Genomic DNA, 17,443 nt, shown 5'->3' on the forward strand with positions numbered 1-17,443 from the left:
GTGGTATCGATTGCCTCTCTGACAGCTGTGTGAAACACCGTCACATGTGAAGCCTGCAGGCTAGAAGTTTCTCAAACCCATTTTCATATGCTATTTTGGAAGTGTGTGTGTGTGTGTGTGTGTGTGTGTGTGAGAGAGAGGGAGGGAGAGCGAGGAGAGGAGGGGGGATGGCGAGCGGGTGATATTACCTCAGCTGTGTTGACCAAATGATCAGTGTCATTAGTGTCATCTACGTGCTTGTGATTGCACCCCCCCCCCCCTTCTCTCTTACACACCCACCCAGCCACCCAGGCAGCCTTGGGCATGCGGGTAATCCTTCACATCCTGTGTGGGAATGGGACACAGCAGCGCTCCTCAGATCAACCCTCTCTCTCACTCACTTCCTGGTGAGAAAGTCTCCTCCGGTCAAACTCGCTGTGCAGGCTGCAAAAACAACAACAGCAGCGTCTCAGGGCTGTTTGTCTGCACTGAGCGCCTGTTTGCAGCTTTTTGTCCGGTTTAACAACAAACCCTTTGTTTCAGATGGGGGGGGGGGGGGGGGTATTTTTGCCTTATCTTGATAGGTGACGCCGTGATGGGGATTATCTTTGTATTCAAACGTATTGGAACCCGTGACATCACAGGTACATGGTATTCGTTAGCCAACCAGGATGCCTTAATTTAAATCTGACGAAACACACGTTATTTATTGCACAGCTGTGAATTTGAAGAAGGCTATAGAAATCTGGCTTTGTCGTCGGCCCGTATTTGAGCGGACATTTGAGGCTTTTTGCAGATATCTATCCAGGAAAAAACAAAGTGTCAGAGAAAATAATATGAAAATGATGGAGGTTGTTTGGATGAGACAGCTAAGAGTCAGAAATTGTCTCTCAACTGACAACCTGACAACCGCCACCTGTCTTAAAGTGTAAACGATCTCATCCTGAAAAGTGGTTTTGAGATTATGAGACTGAGAATCATCAAAATGCACTGAAATGGTTCCTTTCCTGAGGTGATTTAAAAAACAAAGCCTTTTCTGTCTTGTGCAACAAAGACGGGTCGATCAGCCCCGACCCGTCCAGGTCAGCCCCGACCCGTCCAGGTCAGCCCCGACCTGTCCAGGTCAGCCCCGACCTGACCAGGTCAGCCCCGACCCGTCCAGGTCAGCCCCGACCCGTCCAGGTCAGCCCCGACCCGTCCAGGTCAGCCCCGACCCGTCCAGGTCAGCCCCGACCCGTCCAGGTCAGCCCCGACCCGTCCAGGTCAGCCCCGACCTGACCAGGTCAGCCCCGACCCGTCCAGGTCAGCCCTGACCCGTCCAGGTCAGGTTAAAAGAGACACGAAAAGCATCAGGTTACAGTGTTTCTGGGTGGCTAGACATTTCACTGCACCAAAGACTGAATATCTGAATGTGGACAGAGAGATCAAACACCTTTTTAAATGCTCTTTGGTCCAGCGCTAACGTGACAACTGCTAGATTTGATCATCTTTGATTTGATTATCTTGCTGCAAATTAATTATTTCCTGACTGAAGTTTTAAAAGTGGCTGCAAGGAGCCAGTTAAGGTAAACGTCACTCCCGGGTCACTCTCGTAGTAGCCAGCCATAGATGCATCTATATCTATGTCTGGAAGACAACTCTGAAAAGTGGTTAGCACCTGCCCCCAAGACCAAAAACTAATAATGCGTGACAGACATATGAATTGACCAACCACAGACCTCGTGGTGGGCGGTGCATTCTGAATGCATGCATCAGCTAAATAGACCCCGGGTGAAAACACGTAATTTCTGTCACAGCCCAGCCAATCAGGTCTCTCCCATAACATCTTGAGGGATTTTGCCGGAAGTCTCCCGGAAAGTTGACTTGTTGTGACTCAGGACCTAGGTTGGGTCTGACCACGTGAGACTATTCCCGGGGTGTCACATTAATTTGTGAACGGGCTTTGGAGTGGGCGTGACTCTCCTGCCGACTTTGGAACGCTTTTCTTTTCCTAAAGCTGCACAAAATGAATATATTTGGAGAAAGATTGTGTACATCTTGATAAACGCTCGTCAGATACACAGAGATCCGAGACAATATAGTCTTTTCTGTCTGCTGGAATCATTGTGTGTAGTAGACTGTAGACTGTCTGCATTGCCTTTTTGTGTGTCTTTCTGAACGCTGCCAGATGGTTTGCTTTCACAGAACCATCTGGGAATGCACTCGGTAAACCTTTGAAAGGGGCAGGCACTTTTTTAAAAGCTACTTGGCAGGTGATTGGATGAACCGTCCTGTCTATCACAGGCTCATTTTTTGCTGGCATCACACCTAAAGCCCGCCCATATCTGCCTCATAGGGCGCTGATTGGTGGGAACCACCGGTGGTTCGGATTCAAACCAATTAGGATTGGAGCGTGGCAAGATGGGTTTGTCGTGCGATCGTGATCTCATGTGAATCCAGCTGCCTCACAACACGTTGCGAGGTTATGACGTGTGAACACCTCTCAATGTGACTCATGGTGATATTTAGATTTCAACTCTATTTCACACATCTCGCACCTGACATGAATCACCTGACATCTCTCTGTCTCCTCTCTCCTCACCTGACATCTCTCTGTCTCCTCTCTCCTCACCTGACATCTCTGTCTCCTCTCTCCTCACCTGACATCTCTGTCTCCTCTCTCCTACAGAATGAAGCAGTGAAGCACCTGTGATTGCAGTCATGGCTGTGCAGGCCGGCATGCAGGTAAGACTCAGTACCATCTACTTCTGATAAGATCAGATCAGACTCCGTACCATCATCTGATAAGATCAGATCAGCTTTATTGATCCCCGAGGGGAAGCCGGGTGGTCAGAGCAGCCGAGACTAGAGGCGTACGTTGGAGATGCAAGAGTAGGAAAGGCAATCGGGGGCATAAATTAAAATGTGAAAACTACTTCGACATCCCGCTCTGCAGCTGTGGTGAGCAGCACATCTGTCTTAAAGCATGCCGTCTTGTTGTTCTGCATGTGGGACCGTGAGGAGTTCCTCTGAGTGTGTTGGAGGGGGCGAGGTTGGGCGGCTGCAACGTGTACGACATGTTTCCTCTTCCCCTCCCTGGAACGCAATGCCAGCCGCGCCAAAATCCAGGCAGAACAACAAGCGGGTCGTGTTACGGATGAGTCACTCCGGAACGGATCCGTCATCTGGTTCGGAGAGTCCTGGCACTCCCTGGCCCGCCCCGGACCCCCGGATATTCCAAATATGCTTCCCAGCGTTCAGATCATTACATTTTGTTGGGGGGATTTTCCCCACAGCCTGAAGCACTGGTTTACTGTTTGGATCTTCATGTAGACATATTCTATGTTCACACCACTGTCCTGCTGGAGTCCTGCTGCTGTTCATTACAATGAGTTTGATAGATTGGGTCATTATCACTGGAGGACTAAGGTGCCTTGTTTCACCATGATGCATCATGTCATTTCATGTCAAATGTGAAAAATAATCAATTTCAAAAGTTTACGTAAAACATCAAAGGAGCATGATTTGAAAAATGATAACCCCCCCTTCCCCCCACACACAAACACACGGTAGCGCTGTTGCGTCACAACTAGAAGGTCCTGGCTTCGATTCCCGCCTGGGACGCTGTGGGCGCTGAGGGTGTGCCCCCCCCTCCCCCATGTCTTCAGTGCCCATGTCCAGGTGGCCTATCTCCTCAAAAGGCCCTTTCTGTGTGGAGTTGGCATGTTCTCCCCGTGCTCCCCTGGGGTTCCTCCATACAACATCGATATGTACCCCCCTAAAAACATGCAGAAGATCGTCATCTGACCAGTGACGACAACATCTGAAGATGGAAGGACAAGCCTGGATGGGATAAATGCAGAGACTGTGTTTGTCCGTCCAGTTCTTCTTCTTTTCATGTTTTTGTATTTTCTTTTCGTCTTTCTGTGGACTTGGGAGTCTCTGCACCTGTCTTTCTACTTTCCCTAAAACGTCTTGTTTACATTCCTGGCATTCTTCATTAAAATCCAGGCTGCAAATTCAGATTGTTTTCTTCGGAATATGAAGCAAAATGACCAAATAACAAAGTCAAAGAGCCGAAGTATCTCTCTTGAGTGTCTGAAAGAGCAACGTGACCTCGTTAGTGCGCCTGGACAAACCAAACAGCTCTGGGCTTCTCTGCACTCCCAGCAGGTCAAAGGTCAAGCAGAGCCATGGGAAGATTGAGAAAACAGTGGGGGAGGGGAGGGGCTTGAGTCACTGCTGAGAGCTTATTGATTAGGATGAAATGCTGCGGCAAAAACACTGTTTCAGATGGAAGTTTTTTTTTCTTTCAATATTTTATTTTCAACATTTTTTTTAACAAAACATGAACAAGACAAACAAATAGGCTCAGACACAAGAAAGAAAAACAAAGAAAAGAAAAAACAACATACATAATATTGTCATTACGTCGGGGGGCCCGGGATCCCATGCAAGGGGTCCATGAGAAACCAGCCAGGCGAGTCACCCGTCACCCCCAACTTCAGCGAGAGAGGCCAGAAACGGCTCCCAAATAACTGAAAACCTCCCAAGTGAGTTGGTCCTCAAGAACCTAAGTCTCTCCATCCGTATAACAGAGGTCATATCCGTCACAGCCACAATTGAAAAGAGGGTGAAGAGGGGGACGTTTCTTCAGGATTAGTTTCTTGGCAACAGTTGTTTTCAGATGGAAGTTTGATAATTGTTTCAGTGTTGTTTGTTACTTGGCAGTCGCCTGATATGAGGTGAAAGATCAAGTTTGTTTTGTCGCCTCTCATATCTGCGGAAGCATATTGTATTTTGAGAAAAATGTTTCCCCCTTTTCTTGGTAATGAGATCTTTCCTTGTTTCTTTTCCATTTGCAGCTTCTTCTTTGAAAGTTCAGCTGAAACAAGTTCAGGGAAGAGGGGGGAAATAAAACTGTTTCAAACCCTGTAAAACGTCAATAAACACACTTCTGCAGGATAACACATTTTATATCCTTCAGGGTAAATGATGTGAATGAGTGCAATCACATGACAAATGATCTCAAAACTTGAAAGTTTTCATAATAAAGAGAGAGGATCTCATAATATGCTTCTGTCCATCTTCCTTCCCTACCTGTTATAATATGAAGTAAAAAAAAACTTAAATATTTAAAAACATTTAACGTGAAATATTTTTGTAATATTTGATTTTTGTTGTAATATTTCAAACACCTGACATGGATCATTTTAGGGGTCTTTTGCTGCATCGATCATCATAGCATTGCTGCTAGCCTCTGCCCCTTGACCCCCTTGACTATTAGTTGTTAATGCTGGTAATCTAGGAATTTTAATCTTATTGTATTGTTACGTTAACTGTAAGTCGTTCTGTTAAAGAGCCATCAGCTAAACGGCTTAATGAAAATGTAACACACACACTTTAGGTGCACTACCAGTTTGGGCACCACATTTCTTTATTTTTACTATTTTCCGAAGTTTAGAATAATGGTAAAGACATCAAAACTATGTAACTACAAGAAAAATGGAACGCATGCAGCGACCAAAGAAGTGTTAAACAAAAACGTATCGCAACAATCTTATAGTTTAGATGATTTGCCTTGATGGAAATACTTCACTATTTACGTATCTTTGTCTAAGAAACTAATTTCAAGGCTTTAGAATCTAAAGCCTTGAAATTAGTTTCTTAGACAAAGATAGTCGGGGAAACACTGAAAGGCTTCATGATCTAAAGTTTAGATCATGAAGCCTTTCAGTGTTTCCCTTACCATTCTACAGGCCTGGCGGGCCCGCCAGGCCAACGGCGCCCCCGCCAGGCCATTTTCTTTCTTTTTTAGATTTCTTTTAGATTTTTTTTTCTGCTCTCCCCAAAAATTATGGCATATTATTACAATACAACAATACTGGTGTTGACTGTAATAGGAGATTAGGAGATTTTAGGAGCATCGTGCCAGTGTGCGCCGCTGTTCCAAAACGTGTCAACGTGTGTCGTTGCCTGGGAAACGCACATCCCATAATACAACTGTTCGCATCGCATCCCATAATAGTATGATGATACTTGGGATGCCATTGCGAACATAGATGCGAACAGGCAGGGGCGCCGTATAGGGGGGGAAAGGTAGGACGATTCTAAGGGCCCTTGAAGCTGACAGGGGCCCTGTCAGCTTCAAGGGCCCTAAAAGCTTGGACACTAGGCAATTTTTTGCAGTATTAAATTATTAACCTATTGTAATGAATATACTATTTTATTCAATGTACTAGTAAAACGAATTGCTTCTTTTTGGCAAAAAAAGAAAAAAATCCTCTTGCACACACACCCCCTTCGATTTTCAAGAAATGGTTTCTCCCTGCCTGGCTGACAGGAAAAATAGGCACGCCTCCCATCCAGGCAGCGTGGGGCAGCAGCAGCAGCACTACGCAGTACGCGCTTAGATCAGATGAGAGGAGAGAGCAGAGAGGAGACGCAACCAGCAACATGCCAAAAGCAAAGTCAGGTTTCAAAAAGAAAGAGAGCAGAGAGAAAAAAGAGGACAACAGTGCCTCACGCAGTTTTATAGGAAGGCAGGTGAGTGAGCTGGACTGGTGCAGCTGTCTGCCTGTCTCTGTGTGAGGCAAGGCAGATAGCCTACGCTACGTGAATCACTCTGTTAACCTAGAGAACTGTCTAGTAGTCTGTCTGGCGCCATCTGAACATTTATTCAACTTTTCTTAACTACTGGAAATTACCCTGTTAGACCTTAGTGAAATATGCTTACTTTACAGAGTGTTTACATTTCCCTCCTGTCCTGTCTAGCGAACATTTAATCAATGCAAACAATTGTTTGCAAGCCGTTCATATAAATCAGTTGTCCCTGCCTGGCTCTTGCCTAACACAACAGATGCAGAATCAGACACAGCCCCCCCCCCCACCGGCACCTTCCAATGAACCAGTCCTCCTAACTGATGAAGGAGGTGAGACACACACACAGGAGCAGCATTGTGTTGAATGACATGGTAGTTGGCACAATTGCAGTGGGTCTGTGGGGATTTATTTGTAATACTAATAATAATAATAATAATAATAATAATAGTAATAAAAAAATAAGAAGGATCAACACAATTTATTTGTCCACATAATGACCATTATATGAAAGGAAAAGCAGCCCACAAATGACAGCCAATGAGAAAAGGAGAACATAATGATATTAAGACTGAATAATGATATCACAACAGTCTCATGCTAAACACTCTCCTGTTGGACTCCACATGTGTATCAATATTATTTCTAGTCATTAGTTGATAGTATTTCTTTGTTCCCTCTGGTGTATTCAGAGCAGAGAGAGAGTATGATGATTCAACAGGGATGGTGGTGAGATGAAGGTGGGTGAGAAAAGGAGCAAATATTGATGGTTAAGACTGAATAATGACAACACTACAGTGTTATCCTAATATAATTTAAAATGCGATATTATCCTCTAAATCAGCTTCAAACAGCCCAAATTTTTCGCCGGCGCCCTTCGGACGCCGGCATCAGTGGGGCCCATGCTATGTCCTGTCATGGGGCCCAAAATCCCTGGCGGCGCCCCTGCGAACAGGTGAGCTAAAAGTTTAGCGTCGCTAGCGAGGGCCCCCACCGTTGCGGTCGGGGTACGTTTCCAAATCCCTCCAGGCCTGAAAGATTTTCTAGGGGAAACACTGGAAGAGAACGAGGGGAACAGAACCTTCAGTCAGGTGGGTAAATAGCAACACAATTACAAGACATTCTCTTAAAGAACACTGCAGAAATCCACCTTTTCTCTGGATTTTAAAGTGTGTCTGGTATCTTCTATTGCCGTCCGCTTCATAATCTCTCCACTAGGCGGGGTCGTATGTTTTTTGCTGGTTATTACAAATTACTCATTATGGAGCCTAATAAGGATACCGGTAATTCAGATTAACCTGGAATGTCGCTTTTTCTCAACGCAACACGGATTTGACACATGAGTCTGTTTATGTTAGTGGGTTGGATAATAATCCCCACAGTGTGTTTTATGTAACCTGTCCACATGATGCTGTGCAAACTAATATTCTAATTAACAGACGCATGATGTTGTTTCAGACCTGCGGAGAAGTGCAGGCACACTGTGCTTTGAGATGTGTTATGTAATGTGTGTGTGTGTGTTGGGGGGCGAGGGGGGGTGTGCTCACATGTGTCGGCGGGTTCATCCCCCTTTGAAGCGAGTAACCTTTTCAGTTCATAACATGAGATCAGCTGCTTTCTGCCTCGTTATCCTCGTGGGTGTGTTTGGGTGTGGGGCCAACTACTTCAATATCGATATTGTGACAATATTGTAGGGATGACTATATTGGTGCTTTCACAAAATATTATTTACACAATGAGATTTTTGATAAATAATCATCAGTAATGTGGATACAGGGTGCAACATTAACTTTTTGTCCACTCACCCAATGGCTAGTGAAGGTTAATTTTTTTTACCAGCCACTCAATAGATTTAGATTGCCATTGTTTTTTTGGCTGGTGAGTGAAGCAAATCTACAGTACCAGCCACTTGCATTTTTATCAGCATTTGGCTGGTGCTAATTTTGTGCCCTGTGTGGATAATGACCATCTAACAATCTGGTACAGTGCCGTGTGTGTGTGTGTGTGTGTCTTCTACTGGACCTCTGAGGTCTCCCACAACGCCAACACCCCTCCCCCTCCCTCTAGAGTTCAAAGGTCAGGTCACCCTGATGGGGGTCGTGGTAGAAAAAAACTATTACCGAAAGGCAAGAAACACGCGCGCGCACACACATACACACACGTTTCTATGAATATAGCTGTGAGGACTACATTCATTCTCTGACCCCAACCTAAACCTAATCCTAAGTGTAATATTAGCCTAAACCCGGGTCTGAAGACTAAACTGAGCCAGAGGAGGAACACTGGGCTTTTAGAGAGATGCTCACTAGAGGTTTGGCTGTTTAGACTGAAGAACAACAGAGGAAAGCAACTCTAACTCCATGGCCAAAAACCAGCCTTTTATTTAAGTGGTTAAAACATGGCGTTACAGATGAAGAATAAGATAGATAATACTGTAGCCACTAAACAAAAAGCTCTTTCTTTCTAACAGACAAATGCTTTTGGATTAGTCTTAACTATGGCTGTCAATTGAATCGATAAATCATCAATCGTTTGATGGAAAATGACCAAAATCATTAAAAGTATTGGTCAAATGTACATAATATTTGACACATGAACGCAGGGAGCAATGAACGGACAATGTGTTCTGAACAGGGAGACTATATAAAGGTGCGTTCACACCGACCTATTATTCGCTGGCATCTATTTTGCATACAAAGTCAATGCAAACGAGCGATTGAGCGTATATTCGCCCGGGCGAAAAATCACTGGGCGTCCGAGCGACAGAGACAGAGCGATAGGGCGAAAATTCGCTCGTCCCCCGAGATGAAATATCCCAACTCGAGCGAAATTTCGCTGGCAACATTCGCTTGCCGCTCAACGCTGATTGGGTCCGTAACCCCGGAGTATTTATTCATTCTTGCATTGGGGGAAAACTTTGTGTGAAACAGTTGTGTTGTTTGCGTTTTCATCCTGTGAGCTGTGTGCTGCTTGTTTCTTGACAGTGAAGATCTCTCTTCTCAAGCTCGCTGCGCCCCGCCCACATCTATCAGCAGGCCGACACAGGTGCTGCCAATTGTGCACAAATAGTCTCTCCCTCTCTCCGAGCTCTGAGTATGAACACCTCGGCCCGAGGGCGGAGTGCGCTCCCGGTTTGCGGAGCGATTTAAACACGGCGACAGAGCGATTCCAAAGGGTTGAATCGAGCGACGGGGAGAAAAATAAATATCTCGGTGTGAACACAGCTTAAGTCATGCACTTTTTCCATTGCTCAGTTTCTTGAGTTTGTGAGGGGAATCAAGATATCTTCCAAACATTGCTTACATCTCCAACAACCAACAACACAGACTAGTATAAGAAATGGCTAGTCATTTAGAGATAAATACATTAAACATGGCATTTGACGGGCAGGTCGGGGTTCGACTCGTAATGATTTCTTGACATTAGACCTGAATTAGAATATTGAAATTCGTTGTGTGACAGCTTTAGCCGTAACCCATACCTCAACTGAGCCTAAATCTAATCCAGTCCTTTCATTACTGAGACTAAATCTAATCCAATCCTCCATTACTCAATTTCTTGTGAGATTTGAGTTGGTGATCAGCTGAGTCTGGCCTTTTACTGACCATTCCAAATCTCTTCCCATCGTCGCCTGCAGGAGGATTTGACACATTCAGTGGGCAGGTTGGCGTTTGAATTCATAATTTGTTGACATTCAACCAAAATCTGAACATTGAAATGAGAGCTCACAGCCTTACGACCCCAACCTCAGCCTAATCCTAATCCAAATTCTAAACCTAAACCCAAACCCTAGCTCTACACTAGCCTGGGTAAACCCAGCCACCACGTGACCTGCTCTCAGACCTGCTCTCAGTCACTACCTTGTGACTGTAAGCCTGAGAGCAGGTCACTGGGGGCTGGGTTTACCCAGGCTAGCTCTACACTAGACCCTTGAAGAAGCGAGGAAAGCCAAAATGTCCACACATTTGGAGGTTTTGATGCCTTCTTTCCTTCTGAGGACATTTGCTGGTCATATGGAAGCAGAATGAAACAGTCTTTACAGAGCCAGTAGAAGCAGAATGAAACGGTCTTTACAGAGCCAGTAGAAGCAGAATGAAACGGTCTTTACAGAGCCAGTAGAAGCAGCTGTTGGCGGTGCGCTCTGAGCGTCACCAGCAGAATGTAATAACGGCCTCTCTGTCTGGCTGAGGACCGTTTCCTCCGCAGGGAGAACGGACTCCACGGACCGGAGGCTGAACAACGCCGGGCCTTGTTTGAAACCACAATAACTGCCGAGAGTTCGATTCCCGCTCCGCCACATCCGGTGCACACACACATTAAAGGCTGTAGCTTCAGACCCCCAACCCACAAACACATGTAAACAGCTAGCTTCAGACCCCCAACCCACAAACACATGTAAACAGCTAGCTTCAGACCCCCAACCCACAAACACATGTAAACAGCTAGCTTCAGACCCCCAACCCACAAACGCATGTAAACAGCTAGCTTCAGACCCCCAACCCACAAACACATGTAAACAGCTAGCTTCAGACCCCCAACCCACAAACACATGTAAACAGCTAGCTTCAGACCCCCAACCCACAAACACATGTAAACAGCTAGCTTCAGACCCCCAACCCACAAACACATGTAAACAGCTAGCTTCAGACCCCCAACCCACAAACACATGTAAACAGCTAGCTTCAGACCCCAACCCACAAACACATGTAAACAGCTAGCTTCAGACCCCCAACCCACAAACACATGATCATGTAAACAGCGGGGTTTCATCCAGCAGACTTATGTAACGTCTGGACGAGGCATGCTGCTTCTGTTCCATCTGCCAGACTACCCTCCTATTTCCAAGTTGCCAATACAGTATCAATACAGCCAGAAAATCCACCATTCAATATATCTCTAAAATATAGATGGCACAGTTTGTAAAAGTGGTATCATTTGGTTCACAAAGAGGTGGATTGTCAACTTCTTATTTTTTTTATATTTATTTATATTAAAAATGTGTTGTTGCCAAAGAGTATGCCACTCAGAAAGAAGCACTTGGAGCAGATGTGCAAAAAGTGGAAAAATAAAAGACGAACGCCTGAAGAGACGAAAACACGCAAAGTTGGTGTGTGCAGGCTTTTAAAATGTGCCTTTTTGTAATGTGTGACTCATCTTATCAAGATTGTGTCATTCCAGTCAGTAGTAAAATGTATTTTTGACATGGTGGCTGTATGACAACAGGATTGAGGTTATCCTTTTCTGTTTATTTTGTTTCCAAGTTTTTGTGATCAGTGGGCGAGGGAGCGAGAAGCTGAAGTGTGTGTGTGCGAGATGGGAGTGTGGGTGGGTGTGTGTGTTTGAAACTGCTGGGCTGTGATGAGACGTGATGGGACGTGGGTTCAGAAGCTGCTCCAGGCGCTATCTCGGTGCAGGACGCTGAACCAGTGCAAGGCGTCAGCTGCGTACAGAACAGTGTGAGGTCGCAATTTTCTTTCCTTTTTAAGCTTTTGCACATTGTCATTGAGTTAAGTCTCTAAACTCATTAAATATCAACAAAGAGAGATGCAGACATGTTTTTGGAGGCGGTTGGAGATAAACACAGGGTTGTGGTGTGTCTGGCTCAGAAACGGGAAGCAAAGCGTAGTGGTTTCCAGGCCGAGTCGTTGGCCAAGCATGACTAGGCGTGTCGAGCTCCAGCAGAGCGTGGGAGTGCAGCGCGGTGTGAGGGTGTCCCCATGCCTTCACTCTGCAGAGAGCACTGTGAGGGCGTCCCCCATGCCTTCACTCTGCAGAGAGCACTGTGAGGGCATCCCCCATGCCTTCACTCTGCAGAGAGCACTGTGAGGGCGTCCCCCATGCCTTCACTCTGCAGAGAGCACTGTGAGGGCGTCCCCCATGCCTTCACTCTGCAGAGAGCACTGTGAGGGCGTCCCCCATGCCTTCACTCTGCAGAGAGCACTGTGAGGGTGTCCCCCATGCCTCCACTCTGCAGAGAGCACTGTGAGGGCGTCCCCCATGCCTCCACTCTGCAGAGAGCACTGTGAGGGCATCCCCCATGCCTCCACTCTGCAGAGAGCACTGTGAGGGCATCCCCCATGCCTTCACTCTGCAGAGAGCACTGTGAGGGCATCCCCCATGCCTTCACTCTGCAGAGAGCACTGTGAGGGCGTCCCCCATGCCTCCTCTGCAGAGAGCACTGTGAGGGCATCCCCCATGCCTCCACTCTGCAGAGAGCACTGTGAGGGCGTCCCCCATGCCTCCTCTGCAGAGAGCACTGTGAGGGCGTCCCCCATGCCTTCACTCTGCAGAGAGCACTGTGAGGGCGTCCCCATGCCTCCACTCTGCAGAGAGCACTGTGAGGGCGTCCCCCATGCCTTCACTCTGCAGAGAGCACTGTGAGGGCGTCCCCATGCCTCCACTCTGCAGAGAGCACTGTGAGGGCGTCCCCCATGCCTCCTCTGCAGAGAGCACTGTGAGGGCGTCCCCCATGCCTTCACTCTGCAGAGAGCACTGTGAGGGCGTCCCCATGCCTCCACTCTGCAGAGAGCACTGTGAGGGCATCCCCCATGCCTTCACTCTGCAGAGAGCACTGTGAGGGCATCCCCCATGCCTCCACTCTGCAGAGAGCACTGTGAGGGCATCCCCCATGCCTTCACTCTGCAGAGAGCACTGTGAGGGCGTCCCCCATGCCTTCACTCTGCAGAGAGCACTGTGAGGGCGTCCCCCATGCCTTCACTCTGCAGAGAAACTCCTCTTGTCTTAGCACAGGGCACTGACTGGAGCAGAGGCTATGATGGTGCTGTAATACTGGAGTGTCCACTTGTGAACACACGGGCTGGGAGAAGAAATGGGAGCCTATCTATCAGGTGTACTAGCAAAATTAGTAAGAGGTATAAAAGACCGTTTAAGACACTACGTATGCTGCGTGTTGACAATGTCTCACACCATACAGAGAAGACGCACTCAGGCTTAGGTATTGTGTATTAGTTTTTCAGAACAAACTACTAATTGACTTCAATAACAAAAACAACCCTGGGTTCCTGCACAAGTCTGGAAAATCATTTTGACAATTTCAGTTATTAAAAGAAAAAAGAAAAAACTCAAAACATTTGAAAAAGTCTTAACTCACACACCACGCTTCTCTGAATGAGACTTTATGGCGTGAATACTGATTGTTAATATAGTATCTGCCTACTATATAGTTGAGACGTATACAAGGGATGAATTTGCATTTTCTAAAATGTTGTGCAAAATATCTGAAAGTTCTCAGCTGGCTGGCTGCTCACCTCCCCCCCCCCCTCTCCCCCTCCCTCTCTGTTCCCTCACCTGTCCGTTGACCCAGGTGTGGTCGGGTGAGAAGTTCTCCGCCCCCCTGATGAGCCCGCGGGCCCAGCGGCACGGCCCCGGGCTAGCTGACGTCTTCCAGTACGACCAGTGGCTGGCCGTGAGACATGAAGCTACGCTAGTGCCCATGCAGGAGGACCTGGCCATCTGGCTCACAGGCATGCTTGGTAAGGCTCGCTCTTCTTCTTTTCTCTTTTTTCATCAGCGCTGGCTTCTTGATTATTTTCAACACAAAGCTCTTACTGAATGCAGAGGTTGGCGTTAAAGGTCCTACAAGTCACATTTTTAACTCATTGAGTGCCAGCCACTTTTGGAGAACGGACGCTCCCAGTGCCAGAGTTTCAGAGCGTTTTCAGTGATTTCTCGAGGCCCACAGAATATTGTGTGATATTACTATGTAAACACCGAACACGCACAAAGAACGAGGAGACTCTATTGTATCGTCAGCAAAAAAAAGTTTATTGATACCATTTTCCGTTCTTTAGTTATGAGCCGGAGAAGATAGGTTGTTTTGAGCAAAAACATGCGTTTCAAATTAGAAGCTGAGTTATTCCGCCTTTTGTGAAATGAAGCATTTCAAGCACATTCACTGAGTCTGAAGCTAATATTTTCTGATGTAGTGACATGGTGTAGTTGTGTGGTGCCCTGCGTGCCCCACCCCCCTCTCCCCCCCTCAGCTGCAAACTCCTCCCCACACTAACACACAGCCTCACGCACCCAGCGTCTATTTTCGGAGTGCTCCGTTTTTGTGCGCCGGCTCCCAGCGTGACACGGAAAAGCCAAACCGGACTGCTGAGAATGGTTTGGCCCTTCGGCGTCGGGTGCTGCTTTTCTGGCGGCTAATCGTGTGCAGAAACTATACAGCAGAGACAGAGAGGCTCAGTTGTGGGCGCGGATTGACTGCTGTTCGCAGCCAACGTTAACTCCAGCCAGAGCAATCTATATGGCTCTGGCTGCAGCATGAGCGGTTTCTCTTTCATCACGGGGCTTTTTCCTGCTGTTTTCTGGACCTTTCTCTAATCTGGAGAGCACTGTCGCCACCTAATGAGTCCGTAAAATAGGTTATACACCTTCAATAGCTACAATATTTGTACAGGAGATGCAGGAGGCTTTGATCCACGTCCCACCGTCAAAAAACGCATTTGACGTCAATCGACGTCTTTGGCACTCTACGTCACTATTTACTTTGACGTTGATCGACGTCCTTGGCACTCAATGAGTTAACATCAACTTATTGTCAAAGTAATCATGAAGCCATCATCTCTCATGTCTGGACCAGAGGGCAAGCTCACCCCCTTCCCTCTGAGGATGCGGAAGTGAATTGAAAAGCTGTAGTTCATCGAATGGCCACTAGGCGTCGTGGGCAGTAGGCTTTCCCCCCATGTTAAAATGCCAGACTTTGTAACAGGATTAAACATCTTTCCAATTAGGGGGCGAATATAGTCAATACGAGGGATCAGCCGAGCAGCATTTTGGTAAACAAACCGCATCACTGGGTGGCAACGGAACCCTATGGAGCCCAAGTGGCACGGGGCGTGAGTGTCTGACTCTAGCCAGTTAACTCCGTTTACATTTTAAAAACTGCAACAGTTCACACAACTTTAACACGACATGTATATATTATACATCAAACTCTTGAGCTACTCCTGCTCTCACTCAGAATGTCAAAATATAAGCGATGTGATGTATAGTTTTTGAGATATTAACGTTTGTTTGGCACAACTCGTACTATTAACTGCCGCGGGGTTCCGCATTTCTGGGTGGCAAGTGACGTCACGCTGATTCGTCCTATAATCTATATAGCTAATTTCACCTTTTCATAACAACTGTTAGTAGGGGAGTACATTTTTATACAACTCGCCCGTTTGTAGTAAAATAGATGATAGAAGAGGGGGTGATTGGCGGATCGCCTGTCCAGTGATCGCGCAGCTTGCCGATCACGGACCAATAGCAGGCGGAGCTGCGGCTCTGGGAAACTCCCATCTCACGTGAGGTGCGGAAGGACTCAACCCATTCCCTCCCGCACTCTGCTGACGAAAAATCAAGATGGTGACACCCACCGTTGGAACTCCGCCAGGAAAACGAAATTTAATGGGATAGATGCATCCATATGATTTATGTCTATGGTCTGGAAAGCAGCAGGATGAAGCACCCAAACACAATTGACACGGGTCTCCGTTATAATTGGATTTGGACACTGCTGTTTCCAGCGAGGCCTCAGCAAGCCGGCAAGAAGAGGAGTGAAAAAAAGCTCCGTTCCTTCACGCGACCCTGCTATTATAGTCACATGTATTGTCCCTGGGGACACAATGCTGCAGTGATGAGGGGGGAAGGAAACTGAAGCCGACTGGGAAACTGGCTCTATTGTTGAGCGGTGAAGCCGTTTCAGAAACAGACCTTGTTTTGCTTTTATTTTCCTGCTGAAGAATGTGGGAATGTTTTGCACACTCACTCAGCCTGAGTTATCGGGAGCGTGACCCGCCGAAACCCGTGTCCCACCTTTGTAAGACTAAGATCTTTTGATGGATTGGATCCTCAGACCCAGAGGTGTCAGGAGGCTGCAGAACCCGCTGGCGTCCCGCAAGGTGAGGTTTCTGCCTCGGGGCCGGGCGCTGTCATGTGGGAAAGACACTTTTGTGGAGAGTTCTTTGTTGCTTTGCATTATAGTTGAAGTAGATTTTGTCTCCGTGTGAAGCGGACTTGAGTTTGACCCTTTTGGCCTTTTGTTGGGAAAGTCATTTTTTTTGTGTCCCAAAGGGGGTGGAGGGGCTTCCCTGCATGAGAAATGGCAAACATTTCTCCAGTTTTTTTTAAATGCTACACAACAAAAGAAACGGAGGGGGAAAAATCACAGCTACGCACAGAGCAGTCTCAACGCCAGACCCATGAGTTCTTACTGCTGATACACTACGGTAGCTACGCTAACTACGTTACTGCATGCTGCAGATCTCTCTCTGGGCCTGGGACACTTCTATCTCCAAACTGGTGTCGGAATCCCTGCCAGTGATTGGTTCCCCCAACACCCCGGGGGCACCACTCCGTAACGACTTTAGCAATCAGGTGCACCCACCCAATCTGACTTTTGAAAATTAACCACTGCTTTCATTGGTGCTACGACCTGTCAATCATTCAATTTTGACCCCTAGACCCACCCTCAAAGTAGCGGGGGCTGGGAAGTGGCACAGACTCTATTATGTAGTATGCGGAGCACAGCGATGCAACATAAGCAGTCTGGGGAGAGAGACGACCCACAGAGGGAGCAGGTGTGCCATTCTGTAGTAAACCTACCACACAACCGAAGAGCAGTAACTGCAGAAGAGCAAGACGAGAGAAAAACAGGTGTGGATGATGTATATCATTCATTAATACACAGGAGGACAAGATGTTACTATCCCTTGTGCCAAAATCCAAGGTAAAAAAAAAACACATGTATGTGTGAAGCCCAATCCAGATTAAAAGCAAACAAACAAGTGATATAACCACCATCAGAAGCAACACCATAGGAGACATTTATTTATTTAAGATCCCCATTAACCACTGCCTCAAGCAGCGATTATTC

The 17,443-nt window shown here is 46.9% G+C and overlaps 1 protein-coding gene across 1 annotated transcript in view; it reads left to right on the plus strand.

The window, feature by feature from the left end:
* gas2l3 (growth arrest-specific 2 like 3) overlaps positions 1-17,443 on the plus strand; it is a 46,360-nt gene that overhangs the window by 17,671 nt on the left and 11,246 nt on the right. Inside the window, exons 2-3 of the mRNA XM_083632282.1 lie at positions 2,648-2,703; positions 13,883-14,051. Of these exons, the coding sequence (XP_083488408.1) occupies positions 2,680-2,703; positions 13,883-14,051 (193 nt within the window). The 5' untranslated portion in view covers positions 2,648-2,679. The remainder of the gene's footprint in view (positions 1-2,647; positions 2,704-13,882; positions 14,052-17,443) is intronic.

This window comes from Poromitra crassiceps, assembly GCF_964638095.1.
Source record: "Poromitra crassiceps genome assembly, chromosome: 2".
Classification (NCBI taxonomy): domain Eukaryota; kingdom Metazoa; phylum Chordata; class Actinopteri; order Beryciformes; family Melamphaidae; genus Poromitra; species Poromitra crassiceps.